The sequence below is a fragment of the Erinaceus europaeus genome, chromosome 23 (genome assembly GCF_950295315.1).
Source record: "Erinaceus europaeus chromosome 23, mEriEur2.1, whole genome shotgun sequence".
Lineage (NCBI taxonomy): Eukaryota > Metazoa > Chordata > Mammalia > Eulipotyphla > Erinaceidae > Erinaceus > Erinaceus europaeus.
The window spans coordinates 4,648,474-4,673,282 of record NC_080184.1 but is presented as its reverse complement, the minus strand read 5'-3'; the positions used below and the strand labels follow the sequence as shown (position 1 = coordinate 4,673,282).

The 24,809-nt window shown below is 38.8% G+C and overlaps 1 protein-coding gene across 1 annotated transcript in view; it reads right to left on the bottom strand.

The window, feature by feature from the left end:
• Window positions 1-22,374, bottom strand: part of LOC132535642 (vomeronasal type-2 receptor 116-like) — a 33,827-nt gene extending 11,453 nt beyond the window's left edge. Inside the window, exons 1-7 of the mRNA XM_060182256.1 lie at window positions 22,295-22,374; window positions 11,937-12,228; window positions 9,160-9,171; window positions 3,939-4,323; window positions 3,523-3,677; window positions 1,614-1,841; window positions 346-466 (exon numbers count right to left, since the gene is read on the bottom strand). Coding sequence (XP_060038239.1) covers window positions 346-466; window positions 1,614-1,841; window positions 3,523-3,677; window positions 3,939-4,323; window positions 9,160-9,171; window positions 11,937-12,228; window positions 22,295-22,374 — 1,273 coding nt within the window. The remainder of the gene's footprint in view (window positions 1-345; window positions 467-1,613; window positions 1,842-3,522; window positions 3,678-3,938; window positions 4,324-9,159; window positions 9,172-11,936; window positions 12,229-22,294) is intronic.
• Between the last annotated feature and the right edge of the window lie 2,435 nt (window positions 22,375-24,809).

Genomic DNA, 24,809 nt, shown 5'->3' with positions numbered 1-24,809 from the left:
TATCTTTCTCTCCCCTTCTCTGTCTTTCCCTCCTCTCTCCATTTCTCTCTGTCTTCTCCAACAACGAGAACATCAATAACAACAAGAAGAATTACTACTACAAAAAAAAAATGAGGGCAACAAAAGGGAATAAATAAATTTTTTTTTTTAAAAAGTTAAAATAGGGAAATAAAGCTTTAAGCAATTTCTGGGATGCAGAGGTCCATGAGGTGGTGCACCTGGCTAAGTGCACATGCTATCATTGGTGGAGTCCATTGATATAATAGAAGCCAATATCCAACTTTTGCTTTTCATTGAGGTAATGCAGGTCACGGAGTACAAGTGAGCATTGATAAGTTTTCCTACCTTGTGTATTTGAAATCTCCCCTGTCAGACAAAAGACACATTCAAAGCAGCAGATTGCCTTAGCCTGTATAACTTTCTTGAATCCCGGACCACACTTGTGGGTGCACACAGATATGGGGGGCTAAGGTAGAAAAGAGAAAGTCTGTCAGAACATTCCTTTGTATTGTGGTATAAACAGATATCACAAATATATCATCTACAAGACTTTAAGAGTGGCATGTAGTCCAGTATTGTCAAATATATATATATACACACACACACACATATATATATATATATATAATAGAACTGATGTCCAAAACTCTATCTTGTAGAGCTAGCTGGAATTCTTAGTATTCATTTCATAATTGCCAGGAAAGATCAGAAAATCAAAGCTTTTGATTTTCATTAATTTGATAATTAGTGACACTGAGAATTTTTTGGGGAAATATCTATGTATGCATAGACTAGATGGGTCAGAGTGATCTGGTCCTGTCAGTATCTAAATAGTAAATAGCATTAAATGACTTAAGTCATGGTGAGGTCAAGTATAATATTGTCGATTGTAACCACGGGATTTTCAAAGTAAACCAAGCTCCCAAATAAGTTGGTTATCATAATTATCTACTTCCTTCTCAAACTCTAAGACTGCATAGAACTTTCCCCATTTTTCTTAAAATATTTTTTTCTTCCAGTTCTGGAATATCTGGGACTTTGCTTGTATTTCTTGATGCCTCTCCTGTTAACCTCTTACCCTATTATACCACCTCTGCTGACCTTAAGAAGAAAAAGTAGTAATACTTCATTGGTTCTTTGTCATTACCCAGACTTCACCACTCAAAGCTGTTTTTTTTCAAGTAGAGAGACAGAGAGAGATAGTAGAGCATAGTAACTTTCTCCAATGTAGTAGAAGTCAGGTATCAGTCTATGTTTTGCTGGCATTACAGGAAAACCTAACACATGCCCCTTACATAATGTAAGTAAGCATTTAAAATATAAGAAAGGCCAGTGACATCTCTGACTTGGATAGTGTGTTTCTTTGTCATCCTTTATCACTGCCCTTTTGCCTTCTCTATCTTTTATATAAAAATAAAAATAAAAATAAATGGTGTAAGCTTTATCTAAAATTTAAAACTTATGAAGGACCATCAAAATAGTCTGCACTCAGTACATTACACTGTAAAAATGATGTTAGTTATAAATCAGAAGTGTGAACACTCTATCTCATGTTAGGACTCTATTTAGATGTTTCCATTATGTCCGTAAGTAGAAATGAAATGTTACTGTACCTTTTCCAGTTCAATAGGCCATTCTATGGCCTCTTTATTGAGGACCAAGGTTTGGTTATTTTGACCATTGAAGACAAACTCTCCCACCTTAACTAGAAAGTCATGAGCTGCAGGAAATGACACAGTGTTCAGGATATCGTATCGTTTTACTGACTTTCTTTGGTCTTCCAAGGATATGTGTTCCCCAAAGCTGTTAGTAAACTGGATGTTTCTGAGAAATAAGTGAAGCTAGGGGAAAAGTAAATTTATAAATGAAAAGTGTGTTCAAATTAGAGATTGAGGTCCCATGCCTATCAACACATCCTTCCCCCCAAACTTAAATGTTCCTTGTAATAATAGTTGTTTGTTTATTATTTATTTACTTAATTAATTACTTGTTCTATTGTCACTAGGGTTATTGCTGCAGACCCATGCCTACACAGTGACTCCACCATTTTACTGGACAAACCACTGACCAGTACCAGGTTTCAGTTCTGTCTGCATGGCTATCAGTGGCACAATGAGAAAGTCAATTCTCTAGCCATGAAATAAATTTAGAAATCAATTAATTAAATTATAATGTTTCCTATAGTTTTGTCGATACCTGGACATTTGTACAAGACAGACCAATGACATCTGGTCAGGCTAGTCCTTTCTCACTAAAGGGGGCAATATAGACACTTTATAAATTCTACGTGCACTATAAATAGTATTATATATACTGAAATGAACCATAACCCAATCTGCCACAATTTTGCATGCTTTAAATAAAATTATGCAAAGGACTCATACTGTAGTCTTCAAAGAAGACTTAGTTTTATGATACCAGAAAACTGATTTGATCTATGTCTTTTTGGTCTATATTTTGTCATAAGTTATTTGCTATGGAACGTTTGTTTATATTCTGAAATTATCTCTATTATTTTAAAATACATGAATTTAATGATGAAAAATAACTTCCTTGCATTGTGTGTCTGCTCTGTCTTGAATGTGTCCCATATTTGATCCTGATCCTGACTACATTGGAGGATGCTTCTTTATCTATCTATCATCTATCTACATATCTATATATCACACATCTATCTATATATCTCATCTAGCTATCTCCTATCTTCTATTGATCTATTACCTGTCAAATAACTATTATCTATCATCCATCTAGCACCTGTCTATATATCATCTACCATCTAATCTATCTGTGTATCATCTACTTATCTATCAGATTTGCCTCTATCTCCTCATCTAAAAATATCATTCCAGAGTCATAAAGACCCACTAATGACAAAGAGTAAGTATACGTTATATGTATTAATCACTTAGCATTATTGGAATACTCTTAAAAAGCAATGAGTTTAAGTAGAGTTTATAAATAAAAGCAGGTCCTGGGAGTTGGGCTGGAGAACAGTGGGTTAAGCGCCAGTTCGAGCCCCCTGCTTCCCCACCTGCAGAGGAGTTGCTGTGAAGCAAGTCAGCATGTGTCTTTCTTTCCTCCTCTCCGTCTTCCCCTCCTCTCTCCATTTCTCTCTGTTCTCCCTAACAAAGATGACATCAATAATAACAATAACTACAACAACATTAAAAAAGGCATAAAAGGGAAAATAAGTAAATTTTAAAAAGCAGGTCCTTAAGTAAGGTTATTCTAATCAATGTCATTCAGGATTTATTTTCTCCTCATCAAGAGAAAAATGGTATTAAATGAAATTTCATTGTGTAATGATATCAATACCCTGAATTTTTTTGAAGACAGGATTTTCCAGATAGATATTCTAGAATTAGTCATAAGCAACATATGATATAAATAAATTCTCCCTTTCTTTTTAGGAGGCGATGTTGGTTATGAAATACATTCATTAGTATTTGCTACATTTCAATATGAATGTCTAGAATGTGCTGTCTGTCAGTGCAGATCCTGTATTTGGTGGGGACTAACCTGCCAAGAGAGAAGCATTGGGATGTTTGCATCTCTTGTCAATCCTGTTTCTGTTTCCTCCTGAAACATCTCGTGGAGGGCTCTGGTTACTATATGCACAGCATTGTAGACAATATAGGTGGATTCAGACATGATTGTATTTCCTGGTATAAACTCTAGGGAAATATTTGGCAGACAGTCTTTGAATTTTCTACATAGTGACCCAGAAAATGAACATTTAAATGCGTCAAGCCAAAATTTCTCTAAATAAAAATCTTCTGGATATTTTGAAGGGTTGAATGTTTTAATAAAGTCTTCAAAACCAGGCACTTCTCTCTTCTGGGGTAAAAATGAGAGACTTCCATGGAAAAAGTCCATTATATGCTTCACCCTATGCAAGTCAATATATGACTCTGTGGCTATAACCCACATCTTACCTACAAGTTCAAAGGTTCTTTGATAGAAGTATACACCCATAATAATTTGAGAATCACCATGCACTACAGAGACATTTACTTTTTCATGATCAGCTAAGAGAGGTATTTTTTCAACATCTAAATTGTCATTCCTTATCCATGAGATAGGTAATGTCAGCATAAAGACAGCACATATATAATTTTTCAACATCTCTGCCTCCAACATTGAGACAAATTTATGACTTTTTACATCATCAGAAACAACTATTCCCACCCAAGTCCAGTCAAAATGCAAGAATAGCAAAACCAGTCCATGTGTCAGGAAGTTGTCTTTAGCAGCCATTTGATAGAGTGATGGGAACTGATCTTTGTCACTCAGTAAAGAATGATATGGTCCATACGTGACCTAAACAAGAAACACAAACATTCTGATTTTCATTATGACTAATAAAAATTAAATTTTCTGCCTGGTGTTGGAAAAATATATAAACATAAAATTTAATCAAAAGGAGATATAAACAGAACAGCTGGTGGTCTGGGATGCGATGTCCTGGAATCCCACCTCCCAAGAACCCTACTCCACTAGAGAAAAATAGAAATAGGATGGAAATATGAATAGACATGTCAATGCTCATGTCTAGTGAAGAAGCAATTACAGAAGCCAGACCTTCCTTCCACCTTCTGCACCCCATAAAGAACTTGGGTCCATACTTCCATAGGGATAAAGAATAAGGAAACTTCCAAGGGGATATGGAACGCTGGTGGTGAGAATTATATAGAATTGTAACCCTCTTATCCCACATTATATTATCTTGTTTATCATTATTAAATCACTAATAAAAAATAAAATATTTTTAGGTAAAGTAAAAGAAGATGAGAATGAAAGAGACTATAGCATCAAAGTTTTATTTGATGTGGTGGGATTCTGACTCAAGACTGTCAGGTACACGACAGCACAGAACACTATCCAAATGAGTTGTTTTCCATGCCTGACATTTTAATATGCGCATTTTCAAGAAGAAATGATGATGGCATTGTCCAGGTATTAGATTCAGTAGTTGGATGGCATATTTTACCCTTACTCCATGTGGTTTATGAATAAAATGTGACCCCACTATATCCAGTAATCACTGTTAAATTAAAACATTGAGATGGCCATAAGTATTTACAATAAACTCTTAATCAAACCTATAAAAATAGATCTGGTAAAATGTCAGAGATAGAATTTACAAAACTTATTATGAAAGCAATAAAAGAATCTAAACTTAAGATGCAGAACACACTCAAGAATTCAGAGATCATTTCCCCAAAAATTATAGACACAGTAGAAGAACTACAAACTGAAAGTGGTATAAAGTTCAAATAAATGAAGGAACCAGTGAAAAAGGAGCAATACAGTGTAAGGTAGACTTTGAATGCAGTTCTGACTCAGATGGCAGGCTAGGAAGTAGACTAAATTAGGTTGAGAAGAGGAAATCATGATAAATAGTTAAAAAGCCTCATAAATTTAAATCTTCTAGAGAAGAAAGACTCAGGAAAAAGAAATGATTCTCTGTAAAATTGCAGATTCCATAAGAAGGACAAAAGTGAGAGTCATTCAGATCCTTGAAGAAGAAGAAGAAAGGGGTAAAGAAGCAGAGAACACATTTAAAGAGATCATAGCAGAAACTTTTCACAGCTGAATAATGTTGAAATCACAGACATCCAGGAAATGGAACAAACACCCATATTTGTGAATCTAAATACATGTGAATGAAAGCATATCAGAGTAAAACTATCCCAAAACAAGGACAAGATGAAAATATTGCAAGTTAGCCAGAAAAGAAAGACCTGGTCCGACAGATGCAGAATCATAAAGCTCTCAGCAGATTTCTCATCACAAGCAGTGAAGCAGGTCTGTATTTCTCTCCCCCTCTATGTCTTTCCCTCCTAAGTTTCTCTCTGTCCTGTCCAGCAACAACAGCAACAACAATAATAACAATAACAACAATAACAACAAAGGCAACTAAATTAATAAATGGTCTCCGGGACCAGTGGATTCATAGTGCACCACCACCCACCCTATTAGCATTTTTTGTATTAAATAATATAATATGTCATGTGAATTTGAAAGAAAAAATATTTACAGAATTAACAACCCTGAGCAAGCATTCTCTTGAATTTTATCATCAATAATCTCCTAGTTAGAACATATCTCGAATTGAGTAAGCTAGAAGTGCAATCTCAGATGTCAAGCTGCATGTGTTCATTTAGAACTCTCAGAAAATTTATCTGTAGATGCTGTCAGAGAGGGAATGTCAACAGTGGTTTAAATGTAGTTAGATCACTGAATTTGTAGAGATAGTTCTGACTGTGCAGATTGAAGCAAGATGACTATCTATTTGGATATCAACATAGGCCAGTTACTGACTTCTAGATACACTCTGGAAAGCTTACAGTCTATAATGGTCAGTTCTCTTTGCTATGGAAATGTTTTTATAAAAAGGTAAGAAATCAGGAATGGAAAGTACTATTAACAGAGAGATAAATGAGTGCTTCTTGTTTCTTCTGGGTTTATCTTAAAACTAAATCTATCTTTAAATCTAAATCTATCTCATTTATTATTTTTTAATTTTAATTAATACAATGGAAATATTGACAAGACTACAAGATAAGAGTGGTACACTTCCACACAATTCCCACCACCAGAACTCCGTATTATGTGGTCATTGTGAGGAACATTGTAGGCTGCACTTCTTTTAGTGGTAGACTATGTTGGCCCATTTATTTTAGTGGTAGAGTATGTTGGCCCATTTATTTTTACCCTTCTTCTCAGTGAATAATGCAATAATCCAATGGCAAAGGAGATGACTTATTTTCAGTATACAGGGCTTGAGTTAATACATTCCATCGTCTCCGGCAGTCCCCCAGGGTGTGAAGCTTGCTCCATGCAGATGTGGACCTACCTGGGGCTTGAACCAGGACCACTGCACATCGTAATGTTTGTGTTCAACCAGATGCACCACCATTTTGCCCCTTAAATATATATTTTTTTCCTGTGTCTAATGTATTAGCAATTGAATTTTAGCTTATCTAGTATCTTCTTTAATCAATAACACTAAATGTCAACACTTCATTTTTGCCATCAGGATTATTGCTGGGGCTTGACAGTCTGCACAACCAATTCAATTTTTTAAATCTTTTTTTCCATTTCTTTCTCCCTTACTGTCTTTTTCTTATTCTCCTTCTCCTTCTTTCTTCTTCTTCTCCTTCTCCTTCTCCTTCTCCTTCTTCTTCTTCCTCTTCTTTTCTTCCTCCACTTCTACCTTTCTTCTTCTTCTTCATCCTCTTCTTTACTTCTTTTTTCTTCTTCCTCCTCTTCTTTCCTCCTCCTCCTCCTCCTCCTCCTCCTCCTCCTTCTTCTTCTTCTTCTTCTTCTTCTTCTTCTTTCCCTTCTGCTCCTCCATTTTCATCTTCTTTTTATTCTTTTTTAGAGACAGAGAAATGTAGGGAAAAATAAAAGGAGAGAGAAACAGACAACTTGCAGCTATGCTTTACTACTTGGGAAGCTTCACCCCTTGTGGAGGGTGATGGTGTGCTTGAACTAGTACTCCTGTGCATGGTAATGTGTGTACTCAGGCAGGTACACCACTGCCCAGACCCTGAATACTGAAGTCTTAAATTTGAATTCTCTTAACATTTAATTTTTGCTCAATATATGAACCTAATTCCTGTTAGAATGACCACCAACAAAAAAGCCAATAACAAGTATTGGTGAGTATTTGGGGAAAAGGAATTGCTGTGCATTGCTTATGGGAATGTAACTTGATATAAATTCTATTCAAACAGTATGAAACCTATTTAAAGAAATTAAAAACTTTGATGGATAATGCAATACCCATCAAAGTTCCACCAAGCTTCTTTAAGAGAATAGAACAAACACTACAATCATTTATCTGGAACCTGAAAACACCTAGAATTGCCAAAACCATCTTGAGGAAAAGAAACAGAAATGGAGGCATCACACTCCCAGACCTTAACTATATTATAAAGCCATCATCATCAAAACAGCATGGTAATGGAACAAAAATAGGCACACAGACCAGTGGAACAGAATTGAAAGCCCAGAAATAAATCCCAAAACCTATGGGCATCTAATCTTTGATAAGGGGGCCCAAAGGATTAAATGGAAAAAGGAGGCTCTCTTCAATAAATGGTGCTGGGAAAACTGGTTTGTAACATGCAGAAGCATGAAATTGAACCACTTTATATCACCAGAAACAACAATCAACTCCAAATGGATCAAAGACCTAGATGTCAGACCAGAAACAATCAAATACTTAGAGGAAAACATTGGTAAAACAATTTCCCAACTACACCTCAAGGACATCTTTGATGAATCAAACCCAATTGCAAGGAAGACTAAATCAGAAACAAACCAATGGGACTACATCAAATTGAAAAGCTTCTGCACATCCAAAGAAACTATTAAACAAACAGAGAGACCCCTCACAGAATGGGAGAAGATCTTCACATGTCATACATCAGACAAGAAATTAATCACCAAAATATATAAAGAGCTCAGCAAACTTAGCACCAAAAAAGCAAATGACCCCATCCAAAAAAGGGCAGAGGATATGAACTAAACATTCACTACATAGGAGATCCAAAACACTAACAAACATATGGAAAACTGCTCTAGGTCACTGATTGTCAGAGAAATGCAAATTAAGGCAACACTAAGATACCACATGACTCCTGTAAGAATGGCATACATCAAAAAGGACAGCAGCAACAAATGCTGGAGAGGATGTGGAGACAGAGGAACCCTTTTACATTGCTGGTGGGAATGTAAATTGGTACAACCTCTGTGGAGAGCAGTCTAGAAAACTCTCAGAAGGCTAGACATGGACCTTACATATGATCCAGTAATACCTCTCCTGGGGTTATACCCCAAGGACTCCATAACACCCAACCAAGAAGAGGTATGTACTCTTATGTTCATAGCAGCACAATTCATAATAGCTAAAACCTGGAAGCTACCCAGGTGCCCAACAACAGATGAGTGGCTGAGAAAGCTGTGGTATATATACACAATGGAATACTACGCAGCTATCAAGAACAATGAACCCACCTTCTCTGACCCATCTTGGACAGAGCTAGAAGGAATTATGTTAAGTGAACTAAGTCAGAAAGATAAAGATGAGTATGGGATGATCCCACTCATCAACAGAAGTTGAGTAAGAAGATCTGAAAGGGAAACTGAAATCAGGACCTGATCAAATTGTAAGTAGGGCACCAAAAACCCTGTGGTGAAGGGTAGAGATGCAGCTTCCTGGGACAGTGGGGGGTGGGAATGGGTGGGAGGGATGGGTCACAGTCTTTTGGTGGTGGGAATGGTGTTTATGTACACTCCTAGCAAAATGTAGACATATAAATCTGTAGTTAATCAATATGAGAGGGGGAAAATCAATTGTATGTCTCAAAGTTTCTCAAAACACAAACTGAATCTTTTTAATATATAGGCTGTGTATTTGATATGCGGACTCTCTCAAAAGCCTAGACCAAGGACATTAGCAGCATCCAATAGCACAGCTATATACAAGATACTGGATACTGTACAGCAAATCATAACAAAAGGACTTTTCAAAGTTAACCCAATTTCCAAATAATGTGATGATAACATTAACTATCGATTGTCTTTTTGAACCCTAAGACAGCAGGAACCTCACATCTCCATTATAGAGCCCCTACTTCCCCCAGTCCTGTAACCCTTGGATAGGGCCCACTTTCCCATATGCCTCTCCCAATCCATACCAAATAATATTGCATCCACCGATCACAACCTAACCAATGCAACGATTGCCACCTCAACATGCTTCACTTCAGACTGTGTCCAGAGACTTCACGTTTGGAATGACCACCCTTCAGCTTCATTACTCGGGTGAGACCTTTCCTTTTATAGTACACTCTAATTTCATCTCAGGTGGTTCACTTTCTAACAAAGTCCCATAACCTAGATATACACCAGTTTCTGTCAGAGAGAGCTTATGTTCACACGTATCCATAAACTACTGCAAAATATATACCTGAAAGCAGAAGTACACTAGAGTTTAAAGTGAGTACCTCCCTAACACTTCCTCTCCACTATTCCAAGCTTTGGGCCCATGATTGCTCAACAATTTGTTTGGCCTCGTATGTTAACTCTCTTTCAATCACCAGGTTCCAGATGCCACCAGGATCCTGGACAGGCTTCCCTGGATTGAAGATCTCACCAATGTGTCCTGGAGCTCAGCTTCCCCAGAGACACACCCTACTAGGGAAAGAGAGAGGCAGACTGGGAATATGGCACGAGCAGACAATGCCCATGTTCAGTGGGGAAGCAATTACAGAAGCCAGACCTTCCACCTTCTGCAACCCACAATGACCCTGGGTCCATACTCCCAGAGGGATAGAGAATGGGAAAGCTATCAGGGAGGGGGTGGGTTATGGAGATTGGCTGGTGGGAATTGTGTGGAGTTATACCCCTCCTACCTATGGTTTTGTTAACTAATCCTTTCTTAAATAAAATAAATAAATAAATAAATAAAAAACAAAAAACAAAAAAAGAAATTAAAAACAATAACATGTTCCAGTAATACTACTTCTGGGATATACATCTGTATATTCAAACTAAAGGAAAGCAAACTATCAAAGAGATAATCACACTACCATGCTGATAGCAGCATTAATCACAGCACCCAAGAAATAAGCTTCTTGCAGAAAGAATAATGAAGCTATGAATTCTGTTCCACATGCAATAAGTACTATGTGTGGGAGAGAAGGAAGCATTGGCACTTATGACAGCATGGATGGAACTTGAGGGCATTGTCTTTATTGAAATAAGTTGGGGGGGACTGAAATTCTGCAAAAATATCGTTATTTGTGAAATAAGAAGAAGAAGAAGAAGAAGAAGAAGAAGAAGAAGAAGAAGAAGAAGAAGAAGAAGAAGAAGAAGGAGAAGGAGAAGGAGAAGAAGAAGGAGAAGAAAAAGGAGATCTCATAGAAACAGAGATAGAAAAATAGTTGCCAGCAGTTGGGAAGCGGGAAAATAGGGAAAGTTTGGCAAAAAGGTACAAGCTTTACGTAATAAGATGAAAAAGGCTTGAGAGACTAAAATATGTGATGACTGTAGTTGATAACTCTGTACTGTATAATTACAAAAAAAATACTGAGTAGGGGCCGGGTGATGGTGCACCAGGTTGAGTGTATATGTTAAAATGTGCATGGACCCGGGTTGAAGCCCCCGGTCCCCACCTGCAGAGGAAAAGCTTCACAAGTGGTGAAGCAGTGTTGCAGGTGTCTCTCTGTCTCTCTCCCTATCTCTCCATCTCCCACCTTCCTCTCTATTTCTCGCTATCTCTGTCCAATAAATAAATAAAGATAATAAAAGAAGAACTTGACATTCAAAAAGATTACTGAATAGAATGCCAATGCACTCTTACACACACACACACACACACACACACACACACACACACACACACACACAGATGAATTATGCATATTCCGGAGTTAGGCAGTGATTTTGCTTTCTCTCTTCTTATAAAGATGAATAAGTAGGGAGTCAGGCGGTGGCGCAGCGGGTTAAGCGCATGTGGCACAAAGCACAAGGACTGGCGAAAGGAACCTGGCTGGAGTTCCGGCTCCCCACTTATAGGGGAGTTGCTTCACAGGAGGTCAAACAGGTTTGCATGTGTCTGTCTTTCTCCTCGCTTCTCTGTCTTCCCCTTCTCTCTCCATTTATCTCTGTCCCATCCAATAACAACAATACCAATAACCACAACAATGTTAAACAACAAGGGCAACAAAAGGGAAAAATAAAATATATATTTAAAAAGATGAATAAGTAAACATTAAAAAGAATTCCATAGTAGAATTACCAGAGATATTTTCTCTTGATTCTGAACCAGACACACATTTTTTTTTTCTTTTCATAAGGGATAAGAAAGGCCAATTGGGACTTTTCAACTATATACATCGAATGTAAAACTCTCTTACCTGTGGAATTTTGTAGAGTTCCAAAAGTGGTGAAATATTTGATGAGAATTCTGGTGTGGTTCCTGCAATAATGGCGGCAGATTTCCTTTGTTTCTGACAGCTGTAATTAGGGACAGTCTGATTCCCTCCTGAGAACCAAAAGAAGATGTTCTCCAAAGGCTTGTCATTTTTATTAAAGGCGTTGTAGAGATTGAAACCGAGTGTGAAATTAGGCAGCAGACGGGGGTCCTTGTTGATCTCTTCAATGGCAAAGAGAAAGGCCAGAACGTAATGATAATTGTGCAACTCCCACCTGAATGGAAAACACAGCATGAGAGACAACAGTCAAGTTATTGAACTCGGGCTTGGGTGGTGGCGCATTTGGTTGAGCATGCGTGTTACATTACGCCATTTCCCAAGTTTAAGGGGGAAAGCTTCACAAGTGGTGAAGCAGGGCTTCAGGTGTCTGTCTCCCTATCTCCCCTTTCCTCTCAATTTCTGGCTGTCTCTATCCAAAAAAATGAATAAAGATTTAAAAAAAATTTTAAAGTTATTAACTCAGAGATATCTCTTAAGCTATCAGAGACTGATAGTCAATTAAACATTCATGAGCACTTAAAATCTCCACAGAATATTATCTTTATTATCTTTATTTATTTATTTGATATAAATAGTCATAAATTGAGAGGGAAGGAGAGAGAGATAGAGTGAGAGACAGAGAGACACCTGCAACCCTGCTTCACCACTTCTGAAGCTTCCCCCCCCATAGGTGGGCACCAGGGTCTCAAACCTGGGTCCTTGTGCACTGTAACATGTGTGCTCAAGCAGATGAGCCCTTCCACAAAATAGTAAATGCAAACTATTTTCAATTTCTGGCATACAAAAATATTCACTCACTTTTGGTAATCTGTGTTGTAGATATTTTATTATTATGTCTCCTATATTTAAAATATTTTGGTCAAAATGTTACTGAACAGCGTTGCTGCTGCCTCTGATTACATTATAATGTAGTGAATTTTAATTCATACATCACACTGTGTCTATTAAAACACACATACAAAGGGGAAGTCAGACCCACACATAATTGCACTTTGTACCTGTATCCACAGTTGCCAAAAATAAAATAAAATGAACACTATTAAAGGGACATATGCACCCTTATATGTAGTGATACCTGCACTATTTACAATTGCCAAAAAGTGGAAGCAGCCTAAATGCCCATTAGCATATAATTGGCTAAATAAGGTATGCGTTATTTTGTTCATGGGACACTACTCTGTAATCACTAAAGATATCGCAATCTTTTTGAGAAAAAAGAAATAATAAAGGATGGAACTGCAGGTGACTTAACTTAGTGAAATAAGTAAAGACCTGAAAAAAAACTATGGAGATTTCACTCATGTGTGGAATCAAGAAAAGTAATTAACGTGATTACCCTCTCTCTGAAGGGGGGACAAAATACGCTACCCATTGAGGAAGATGGGTCCTGCAAATAAGTAAAGCCTGGAATATTCCTAGCTATGACCACAGAATGTGATGGGGTTCCAGGACACATTGGTTATGTCGTCTACCCGGGGAAGTCAGATTGGCAACATGGTAGCTATCAGTCTCAGGCAAAAATTAGTAATGCCATGAGCCCCTTGGAATATACCTCAAATAGACTCCCCAGCTTTTTCCAAAATGGAGACCCCCAAAATCTCATCTGCTCTAGGCTGACCTTTAGACTCCTGCTTATTAAACAATTTGTTCTGCTTTCTATCTTACTGCTTTTTCAGCCACCAAGTTGCAGATCCTACCATGATGCCAATCTGACTTCCCTGGGTAGACGATATCACCAATACGTCCTGGAACCCCACGGCTCCAGATCCCTACCCCACTAGGGGAAGACAGAAACAGGCTGGAAGTATGGATGGACCTGCCAACACATGTGTCCAGCAGAAAAGCAATTACAGAAGCCAGACCTTCCACCTTCTGCATCCCATGCTCCCAGAGGGATAAAGAATAACAAAGTTTCCAGTGGAGGGGATAAAATCCGGAGTTCTGGTGATGGAAACTCTATGGAATTGTATCCCTCTTATCCTATGGTCTTGCCAATCATTATTAATTCAATAAAATTAAAAGAAAATGTAAAAAAAAGGAGAATCATCAACATCCTTCACAACATTTAAGCCACGAAGAAAACTAAAGATGAAGCCAACAATGTCCTGGATGTATGCCAGGGGGGGGTATCACAAAGGTTATGTTAAAAACGACCTTGCCGCAGGCTATGTATTCCTCAGTGCAATACACAACACCACCAACAGCCAGAGAGGATTCATGAATATAGCAGAAAACAGTAGTTGAACTCTCTAAGATGTCTGCTTCAGAAGTATTTTCACAGACCTAAATAAAAGAATATACTAAAACGAGTACATCAAACTGACAAAATTTTGCATGACAAGATAAGCCATTACCAACTCAAGAAGATATCAGGTTCCAGACACTACCATGATGCCAATCGGACTTCCTTGGACAGATGACACCACCAGTGTGTCCTTGAGCCCCACATCCCCAGAGCTCTTTTCACTAGGAAAACAGAGACAGGCTGGGAGTATGGATCAATGTGTCAATGCCCATGTTCAGCGGGGCAGCAATTACAGAAGCCAGACCTTCCACCTTCTGCATCCCACAATGATTCTGGGTCCCTACTCCCAGAGGGTTAAAGAATAGGAAAGCTATCAAGGGAGGGAATGGGGTATGGAGTTCTGGTGGTGGGAAATGTGTGGGAAATGTACCCCTCTTATCTATGGTCTTGCTTGTGTTTCCACTTTATATATAAAAAAATTTAAATGATATGAATGGGACCATTTTGTATCCAACAAAGAGCTAATAGGCAACATACTTAAGAACCCACACCACTCAAATATATATAACAGCATTTAAGAAGAACAGATCTAGACAACCCTTTCACCAAAGATGAGATTCTGATGTCCAAAAACACAGAAAAAAATTGTCAAAATAAGTTAGTATCCAGTAAGTACAAATTAAGATAACAGCAAATTAACATTTCACTACTGTAGGAATGCCATATATTAAAAAGGATAAAACAGTTAGTGGCAAAGACGTGGGGACAAAGGTGGGGACATGGTTGTTGGGATCATATATTAGTCCAGTCCATTTGGAAAATGGCTTGGAGATTCCACAAAGTATTAAGTATTCCAGAAAACACCCAATTATCTGACCACTTATCTGAAGGTGATGACCAATGCCAATGTTCACCATCATGCTGCATGGAGTAGCTCTGCTTTGGAAGCCTAAATCTTCAACAGCAAGTAAGTTATGCGTGACATTGTGTTATATATTCAGAATATATATTACTCAGCTTAAGAAAAGATGACCATGTTACAAGAAAAAGCCTGAAGGAGACTAATAAGTTTCATTCAGAGATAAGACTTAAATAAGACTAGGAAAATTTGTGAATTTTTTTATGAAACCATTAGATTTATTGAAATTAAAAAATATAACACAGAGAAAATAGAGTTAGGGATTTTTCTTTTCTACCTCTATCCCTTTAGTGTTAATTCACCCTATTACCAAACATTTATTGAGTTTAGTTCTACACTATTATTTATTCTACAATTCTTTTCTAATCTCAATTGAATTGCCAGCATTCTAAATTCATTACTGTTTTATATATATATATATATATATATATATATATTTCAAATTTTTATTTCTAAAAATGAAACACTCGCAAGAACCATAGGATAAGAGGGGTACAACTCCACACAGTTTTTGTCACCATATCCCATCCCCTCCCCTGATAGCTTCCCTGTTCTTTAACCCTCTGGGAGTAGGGACCCAGGGTCACTATGGGATGCAGAAAGTAAAATTTTATTATTACTTCATTTTAGATACAAAACATCTGTAAAGGATGAAGGAGAGATGATGGGAATCCAATAGACATTGACGCAGAATTATGATAAGTTGGTGGAGGTGTGGTGTGCCCTCACCTGTCTGGGGGAGATAGAAAGCTGCGTATCTGTGAAACCAGCATCTCCCGTGTCTTCAGGAAAGTTATTTCACCAAAGCAAAATCTTCTTAGGAGACAGGGGAAGAAATGGAGGAAGGGGAGTTGGTGTCCTAGTGTGTGTATGGTGGGAACAAAGACCTTCGGGTGGCGGAGAGTGTCTTGCAGGTATCAAACCGCCTCTCATGGGGAGATAAGAGATTGTATTTATGTGACAACTGTTCTGTAAACCACTAACTTCTCCAATAAGCCATTTTGAAAACTGTTTCAAAGCAAAAGAGAAAATTATATGTCTTAACCCACCTTTAAATTGAGAAGAAATCATTTTCTGTAAGTGATTAGACTCTTTTTTGTAAGGATACACAGTAAGAACATTATTGAAAACCCCTTGATTTCTTTATGGACCCTTGCAATTCAATGCCTGTTACTTTCCTGCTGAACTTTTTTTTTTTTTTTTTTTTTGCTTACTAACAGTCAGGTATTATGCCAGACATGTCAGAAATTCTTTGCTGTCACTCTAGCTTTGTCTTCAGCCTCTATGGTGTTTGTCTAATCCCAAGGTAGACCCAGATAACAGGTCAAAAGACCTTCAAGCTAACAGAGGCCTTATCTGATATCCCTAACTATGCCTGTATCCTTTGGATAAGGTCAGGATTTACAGAGTAAACACAGAACCTGATATAATCACTAGAGCTGGAGATTACAGGTCTGATATAGAGTGGTCAGCATTCTAGGAGAGAAATCATTCAATTTTGCATGCCCTGAGGATATTTATGTGAACACAAAGATGTCTACATTTCTGTACGCCCTTCAGATGTTTATATTTGTCACAACTGTATGCATATATACCCAATAAATAGAGGGAAAAGCAGACTGTGGAAGAGGTGTAGGAGACATTTAGCAGGACTTCATTGAAAGGTATACACCATGTGTCTGCAAGTACACATCTCCTTTGGGAGGACATTAATAATGGTCTGATGCATTTTGTCTCTCAATCCTGATGTGCAAATCAAACTCTCCTCTCCAGCTCTGTTTTATAAATATATATTTATTTATGTATATATATCTATATATTACAAGGTCATTTTCATAAATTCAGGCAAATATATTTATATAACAAATCAAGAAGCCCAGAAATATATACACATAGTTTAAGCTAAGTGAAAAGATAAAACAAAATAAAAGAAAAAAACTTAATTAACAATGTTCCCAGCATACTTGTCTTTGTAAGTACAGAAGAAAAAAAATTTTGCTTTGATTGACAGTATTGAGAAATTTTAACTCAGCATTTGTAGTAGACAAATAAAAGCTATGAAGAGTAACTCTGGATTATACAAGCACTTCTTTGATACCAAAGCTCAAAAGAATTCATCAAAATGCAAAGCTGAGCTATTAGTAACGACTAGTTGAAAACACTAAGAGAATGGAAAAGAGGAAAAACTGAGAGCAAACATTTGTCAATTATATTTCTCACACTCACATAGACAGTGGATTATGGGATGGGGAAGGGGGCGCACCTGATTAAGCACACACATTACAGTGCACAGGACCTGGGTTCAAGCCCCTGGTCCCCACCTGCAGGGGGAAAGCTTCACAAGTGGTGAAGCAGGGATGCAGGTGTCTCTCTTTCTCTCTCCCTCTTCTCTTTCAAGTGTCCGGCTGTCTCTAGGCAATAAAGAAAGGTAATAATTTTAAAAATAGTGAATCATTTACCATTTAGGTGAAGTTTGGATTGGCTTGGATAGCCAATAGAGTTGTTGTAGGTCTAATTGTGATTTCCAAGAGTAGAGGGGGAAGAAGCCATCCAGCAGCAGGTCCCCGTCCCTGTAAACACTAGGCTTCAGGAATAGAGGGCAGTGAGAAATGTCCACGTCCACGTTGCAAAATAGAGGTAAAGACTGAAGGAAAAGAAAAAGGCAGATCAGAAAGGATGGCATGGCACTGTTTGTTAGTAGAGGTACCTATCTGTGCATCTGTGTGTTGAGTCATAAAGATTAAGGTGATCCAGGGGCCTGCAGCTAAGCATTCAGGTTGGGACAGGTATCCCTAACTGTGCCGCAACAGGAATGCACTGCTGTTCTTTTCTGAATCCCATGAAGTCTATGGGGGCTTGAGCTGGATTAAGCACAGGACAAAGGCAAGGCCTAGAGGTGACCATGCAGGAGTCACAGTGCAGAGACTTCAGCCCCTGTGATTCTGTGTCAAACAGCTTTCAATGTCCCTTCTTTTTACCAGCTTCACTGCAGTGCTTTGAAGGAGCTCTGGGAACCCTCTGCCCTGGGGCTCTGCACCTGCCCAACTCTGGTCACTCTGGTGAAAACCACTTTGGGAAAATGTGTTTGGATTCTCCTTCGCCCTTGGCATTTGTGATTTCATCAAGTTTAGTGGCCCAAAATAAATCACTTAATTCTCTAGGGGTCATTTCACTCGGGGGCAAGTGAGTCTCCAAACAGGTGCATGATTCTGCAAGGAGTTTGGGGCTGTTGTGGCAGGACAGGTCTCAGGGGCCCTTCAGGATGTGACAGGTGTGAGTTTGAGTCAAACTTTCTCCAGGACTTTTTTTTTCTCTGATGATTTATGGAAGTCTTTCAGGATGAATCACAATAGCATAAAATTGCAATGCCACAGAATCATGGGCTTGATAATCATTCAGTAATCATCTGGGCAGGGGGATGGATGTCATGATTAAAAGCATCAGACTGCATAAGATCTAGAGATGGGCACACTTTAATGATGACTCTTTAGTCGCTATCAGGCCACCCCATCATCTGGGGCCCAAGTCAGGGAGTCTTGAGATTCTCATAAAGACATGATGGGCCTATGCCTAGATCCCTCTCTCCATTGTCACTGGTCATCTTCATCAGGAACAACACAGTAGAACCCTTATTGGGCCCCCCATAGGACCTTGCCCTCAATGTGGATCAACAATGTTAAACAATGTTCCACCCTTTAAATTTATTCTGGATAACATACTCTACCAATGGTGGAAGATGGGTCCTGAAATTGGAGCATCTTGGAAGGCTCCTATCATGACTACAGAATGTGAGCTCAGATCTACAGGGATACAGAGATCACATAGACTCCTAAGTTGAATATGGGCCCCAAATCAATTCAGTGCGGTTTACAGTCAACAATATTTATACACCTTTCCCATATTTGGGAGCTACTCACTTCCCTGATCCAGCTTTCTGGTCCTTTTTCTAGCCATAGCATCATCTCCCCAGACAGTAACTGGATCCACCTGCATATCAGAAGTCAGGATCAGGGAAAAACTAGTATAGTCATGGGACCTTTGGAATATGACAAAAATAGGCCTACTAGATATCTTCAAAACAGAGATCCCAAATCATTATCTGCAATATTCCAGCCTTTACGTTAATTATTAGTCAACAATTTGGCTGTATATGTCACCTTTTGTTTTCAGCCACCAGATTCAAGATACTACCTTGATGCCAACCAGACCTCCCTTGGCAGATGACCCCCAAAGAGTCCTGGAGCCCTGATTCTCCAAAGACCTGACCCAATAGAGAAAGAAAGACACAGACTGGGAGTATGGATCAACCTGCCAACACCCATGTTCAGTGGAGAAGCAATTACAGAAGCCAGACCTTCCACCTTCTGCATCCCATAATGACCCTGGATCCATACTTCCAGAGGGTTAAAGAATAGGAAAAATATCAGGGGAGGAGATGGAAAATGGAGTTCTGGTGGTGGGAATAGTGTGGAGTTGTAGCCCTCTAATCCTAGGCTTTTGTCAGTGTTTCCTTTTTATAAATACATTTTAAAAAATAGCAGACTGAATTATAGGCAAGAAGCCTGTCGACCCACATGTTATAAATGTGCACACTGACCCTCTCTTTCTTGTCTAGGGTGATCTATGCTGACCCAGACTCTGAGGAGATCAGCACTAAATCCTTATATTTAAATGAACCCCTGGGTTTTCAACATAATCATTTTAAGGGATACAGATATAGAGAATAGGGATCATGTGCTGGCACATCTGGTGGAACACACATTACAATATGCAAGGACCTGGGTTGAAGACCCTTGGTCCCCACCTGCAAGGGGAAAGCTTCATGAGTGGTGAGGCATGCTACAGATGTCTCACTGTCTCTCTCCCTCTCTGTCTCATTTCTGCATACCTCTGTCCAATAAATAAAGAAAATAGAAATAATTAAAAGAAAGCAGATATAGGGAACATAAAATACTAGAGGTTTCATGTAAGATCTGGGAGTGAGTAGCATGCCACTGTGGTGTGAAATGAAAATAACTGTTCTGTTCTCAGCATTTATGTAACACTTTCCTTTTTTACAGTGTTTCTAGGTCATGGAGTGTCTTTATGGAACTCATGTCCATGAGCCTGACACAGAGGGAGGGTACTAGAGTGCTTTTTAACTTAAGATCTGTTTTTATTTGTTACATAGCAGGAGACTTATTCACTTGAAGCAGAGAGAAATAGGAAGAGAGAAGTCAGAACACCTCTCCATCACAGGTGGTACCAGGGATCAAATAAGAAACATTTAGCATGAAAGTCTGGTACTCTAGTTGTGAAACTGTTTCCCAAGCCAGTGAATTATATTTCTTTTTTAAAAAAATATTTATTTGTTCTCTTTTGTTGTCCTTGTTTTATTTTTGTATTTGTTGATGTCATTCTTGTTGAAGAGGACAGAGAGAAATGGAGAGAGGAGGGGAAGACAGAGAGGGGGAGAGAAAGACACCTGCAGACCTGCTTCACTGCCAGTGAAGCGACTCACCTGCAGGTGGGGAACCACCAAAGGATAGGCAGTGGCACACCTAGTTCAGTTCACACAGAACAGGCCACAAGGACCCGGGTTCAATCCCCTGGTTCCCACCTGCATGAGGAAAGCTTCACGTGTGGTGGAGCAGGGCTGCAGGTGTCTCCCCGTCTCTCTCTATCTTCCCCTTTCCTCTCAATCTTTTACTGTCACTATCCAATAAATAAAGATATAGGAGAACAAAATTAAAGACAATAAAGAAGGAATATCAACTACTTAAAATATCAAGCAGGAGCAAACAGGAAAGGAAAAAAGTCAACAGGAACAAAAAAAGGAACATCAAAGGAAGAAGCAGAATAGCTAGAAGCCAAGTGCACTTATCTATCACCACCCTACATGTAAATGTCTTACATTCACCTCTCAAAATAGTCAGAACAACTGGATGGATTAAGAAGCAAGATACAGGACCAGGAGTTAGCACAGCCGTTAAGCGCACATGGTGCAAGGCACAAGGAGAGCCGTAAGGATTCCAATTCGAGTCCCCGGCTCCCCACCTGCAGGGGGGTTGCTTCAAAAGCAGTGAAGCAGGTCTGCAGGTGTCTGTCTTTCTCTCTCCCTTTCTGCCTTCCCCTCGTCTCTCTTGATTTCTCTCTGCCTTGTCCAATAACAATGTCAACAATAACAATAAGAACAATAAAATGAGAAAAAATGGCCTCCAGGAGCAGTGGATTCATAGTGCAGGCACAGGGTCCCAGTGATAACCCTGGTGGCAAAAAAAAAAAAAAAAAGCAGTATGCAAAACTAACTTAAAATTGTATAGTGCCCCACTATGAAATAAAACTCTACAGTACTACCTTAATTAAAATAGATAAAATGTAAAAGATTTAAAATTAGAATATGTGGGAGTCCGGTGGTAGCACAGCAGCTTCAGCGCACATGGGTCAAAGCACAAGGACGGGCATAAGGATCCTGGTTGAAGCCCCTGCTCCCCACCTGCAGGGGAGTCGCTCCACAGACAATGAAGTAGGTCTGCAAGTGTCTATCTTTGTCTCATCCCCTCTGTCTTCCCCTCCTGTCTCCACTTTTCTCTGACCTATCCAACAATGACAACACCAATAACAACAACAACAATAACTACAATAAAACAACAAGGGCAACAAAAAGGAAAATAAATATAAAAAATTAATAAAAAAGAAATTTAAATAAAAAACTAGAATATGTACTGGGTTTAGAAATAAATGGACAAAATATTTGAATTTTAGCAAATAAAAAATACAAAGTATGGCTTAGAATCAAGAAGAAAGACTGGAGGCATATATTTTGTTGAAGTCTTGGTAACTAAATAGTTTTAATAAGTGACTTTTTTCAAATTCTACTCTTGCATTTCATGCATACATCGATGTCATCATTGTAGACAGTTCCTTAGAATCCAAACTGATAGCCCCCTTCTAACAGATATGAAAATGCAAGGAACTCAGAATGTTTCAGAACACTACTGAAACATAACAAATGTGGGATTGAGAATTAGTGAATTAAAGTATTGCACTAAGGTTATACAACCAAACGTTCCAGATTGCACCAATTTTAGGAACTATCTTCCTCAGGTGGTAGATAGAGTATGTTATCCACCGCACCTTCGGAGGTTGGGACATTTTCTACCACTGTTGAGCCACATTGAGGGCAAGGTCCTACGGGGATTCACAGCAGGGTCCATTGTGTTGTTCCTGAAGGATATGACCAGTGACAGTGGAGAAAGGGATCTATTGGAGGTCTAGGCCTATCATGTCTGACCCAAACAACTGTTTAACCACAGTATCTGTGTGGTCACTTTACTCCCAAATGAAAGTCTATTGAGTCTTGCCTATTATGCTATATTACACTCACCCACACCATTAATACAAGTTGACTTTCTAATATGTCCAGCATTAAGGACTATGTGCTAAATCAAATAGGACATTGGACAGAGGTATGATCTCTTCATACTGACAATATTAAAAATTATATACAATCATGAAGACCAGTAAAAATTCAGCATACTGAAAAAGATGTCACCTAGGAAAATGAGATGGATGGGGGTGGGCAACTCAAAAGGCATCTTTACAGAAAAGTAAATAGAGAGCAAGACAATTATCAGTAAATGTCAGAACCAGAACCATCTACCTGAAAACTCAGAAAAAGTCAACAAGTTACCAGATTTAGGTCAAGCTTTGACTGAACTGGCATAGTTTTGTGATAGTGGCTTCAGTGGCACCTCAGTTACATACTCATTTGCCACTCAGAACTCAAGTCAGCTGAGCTATGAGCATAAGGAAGGAATACACACACACACACACACACACACACACACACACACACACACACACACACACACACACACACATATATGTGGACCAGCTGGTGGCAAACCTGGTAGACTGCACGTCACAGTGCACAAGGACCTAGATTCAAGCTCCCAATCCCCACCTGCAGGGGGAAAACTTCACAAGTGCTGAAGCAGTGTTGCAGGTGTGTCTCTGTTTCTCTCCCTCTCTATCACCCCCTTCTCTCTCAATTTCTGACTGTCTTTGTCCAAGAAACTAAAGTTAATAATAAAAAAACTATACCGTAGGCAAAAAATCTTGACTGTAGAATTCAACTCTCATATAATTCCCTAACAGAATGTGCAAAATAATACATTTGCTTCTTCTGAAACTGAGCAATATTGTAAATAGCATGCTAAGGTCTTGTATGGTACGCTGAATCCTATCCATGGGATTGTCAAGTAAACCAAGTTCCCAAATAAATAGGTTATAACAATAATAATTACCTATTGCCTTCTTAAATCTATTGCCTTCTTAAGACAGCTAAGAACCTTCCTCATTCTCTATAGAAACCAAATGTCTCCCATTCCTGGAAAATGGGGCATGACCCATTTTCTTTCATGCTTCCCTGGAAGTATATCATTTGATACTACACCTGCCGATCTCAATCCAATCAGTGCAACCTCAACATGTTTTAACCTGGGATGGTGTCCAGAGATGCCAGACATTGGATGTCAACCCTTCAGGTCCAATACTCAGCCACCAAGTTGCAGGTGCTACCATGATGCCAACCAGACTTGCCTGGACAGACGACCCCATCAATGTATCCTAAAGGCCCCACCTCCCGAGAGCCCTACCCCATAAGGGAAAAATAAAAACAGACTGTTGGTATGGATCGACCTGCCAATGACCATACCCAGCAGATAAGCAATTAGAGAAGACAGACCTTCCACTTTCTGCACCCCATAATGATCCTGGGTCGATATTCCCAGAGGGATAAAGAATAGGGGAACTTTCAATAGAAAGGATGGGATATGAAGCTCTGGTGGTAGGAAGTGTATGGACTTGTACCCCTTTTATGCCACAATCTTGTTATTAAATTACTAAAAGAAAATCAGTTCGTAGCTATGATACCTTTCAGAAATCAGGTAACTATCATTGTGGACAATGAAGAAGAGGTGGAAGAAGCAATTGGAAGATAAAGTATTTGGAAGGAGGAGTTTTGGCCAAGAGATCGTAGAGAAATGTGTGCTTTCTAAAATCTGATACATGTAAAGAATACCCAGAAGGCCTTTCTAATCCCAGGTCTTGGGCTCATGCTCAGAAGAGAACTGAGTGTCTGGGTGGGGATGTACTCAGTTGTGGGCACAGAAAGGAGCTGTTCCCTACCTGCAGGGGCAGGTGTCTCTCTTTCTCTCTCTGACTCTGTATCCCTTCTCTCTCAAATGCTCTGTCTCTATCAGAAAGAATGAAAAAGATATTTGAGAGTACATTAAGATTTCTTCACAGTTGGCATTCCTTTTACACAGAAGCAATGATGATTGCTGAGAGCAAATTGAAAACAGGCTCAACAAGTAGGAATGTCCTCACACAGGCCAGTGCTATGAAGACTAGAAGGTTATGTATTTTCCTTTTTGTCAACTTTACTATTCCACTGTTTAAAGAGAACTCATTTACAATATTGTTGTCTTGGTTATGTATTTCTATTTTTTTGTAATTATCTTTATTTTTGAATAGAAACAACCAGAATTTGAGAAGAAAGGGAGTGATATATATAGAGAGAGACAGAGAAGCACCTGCAGCCCTGTTTTGTACTAAATCCCCAAGCAAAAACAGAAGGAGGGCAACT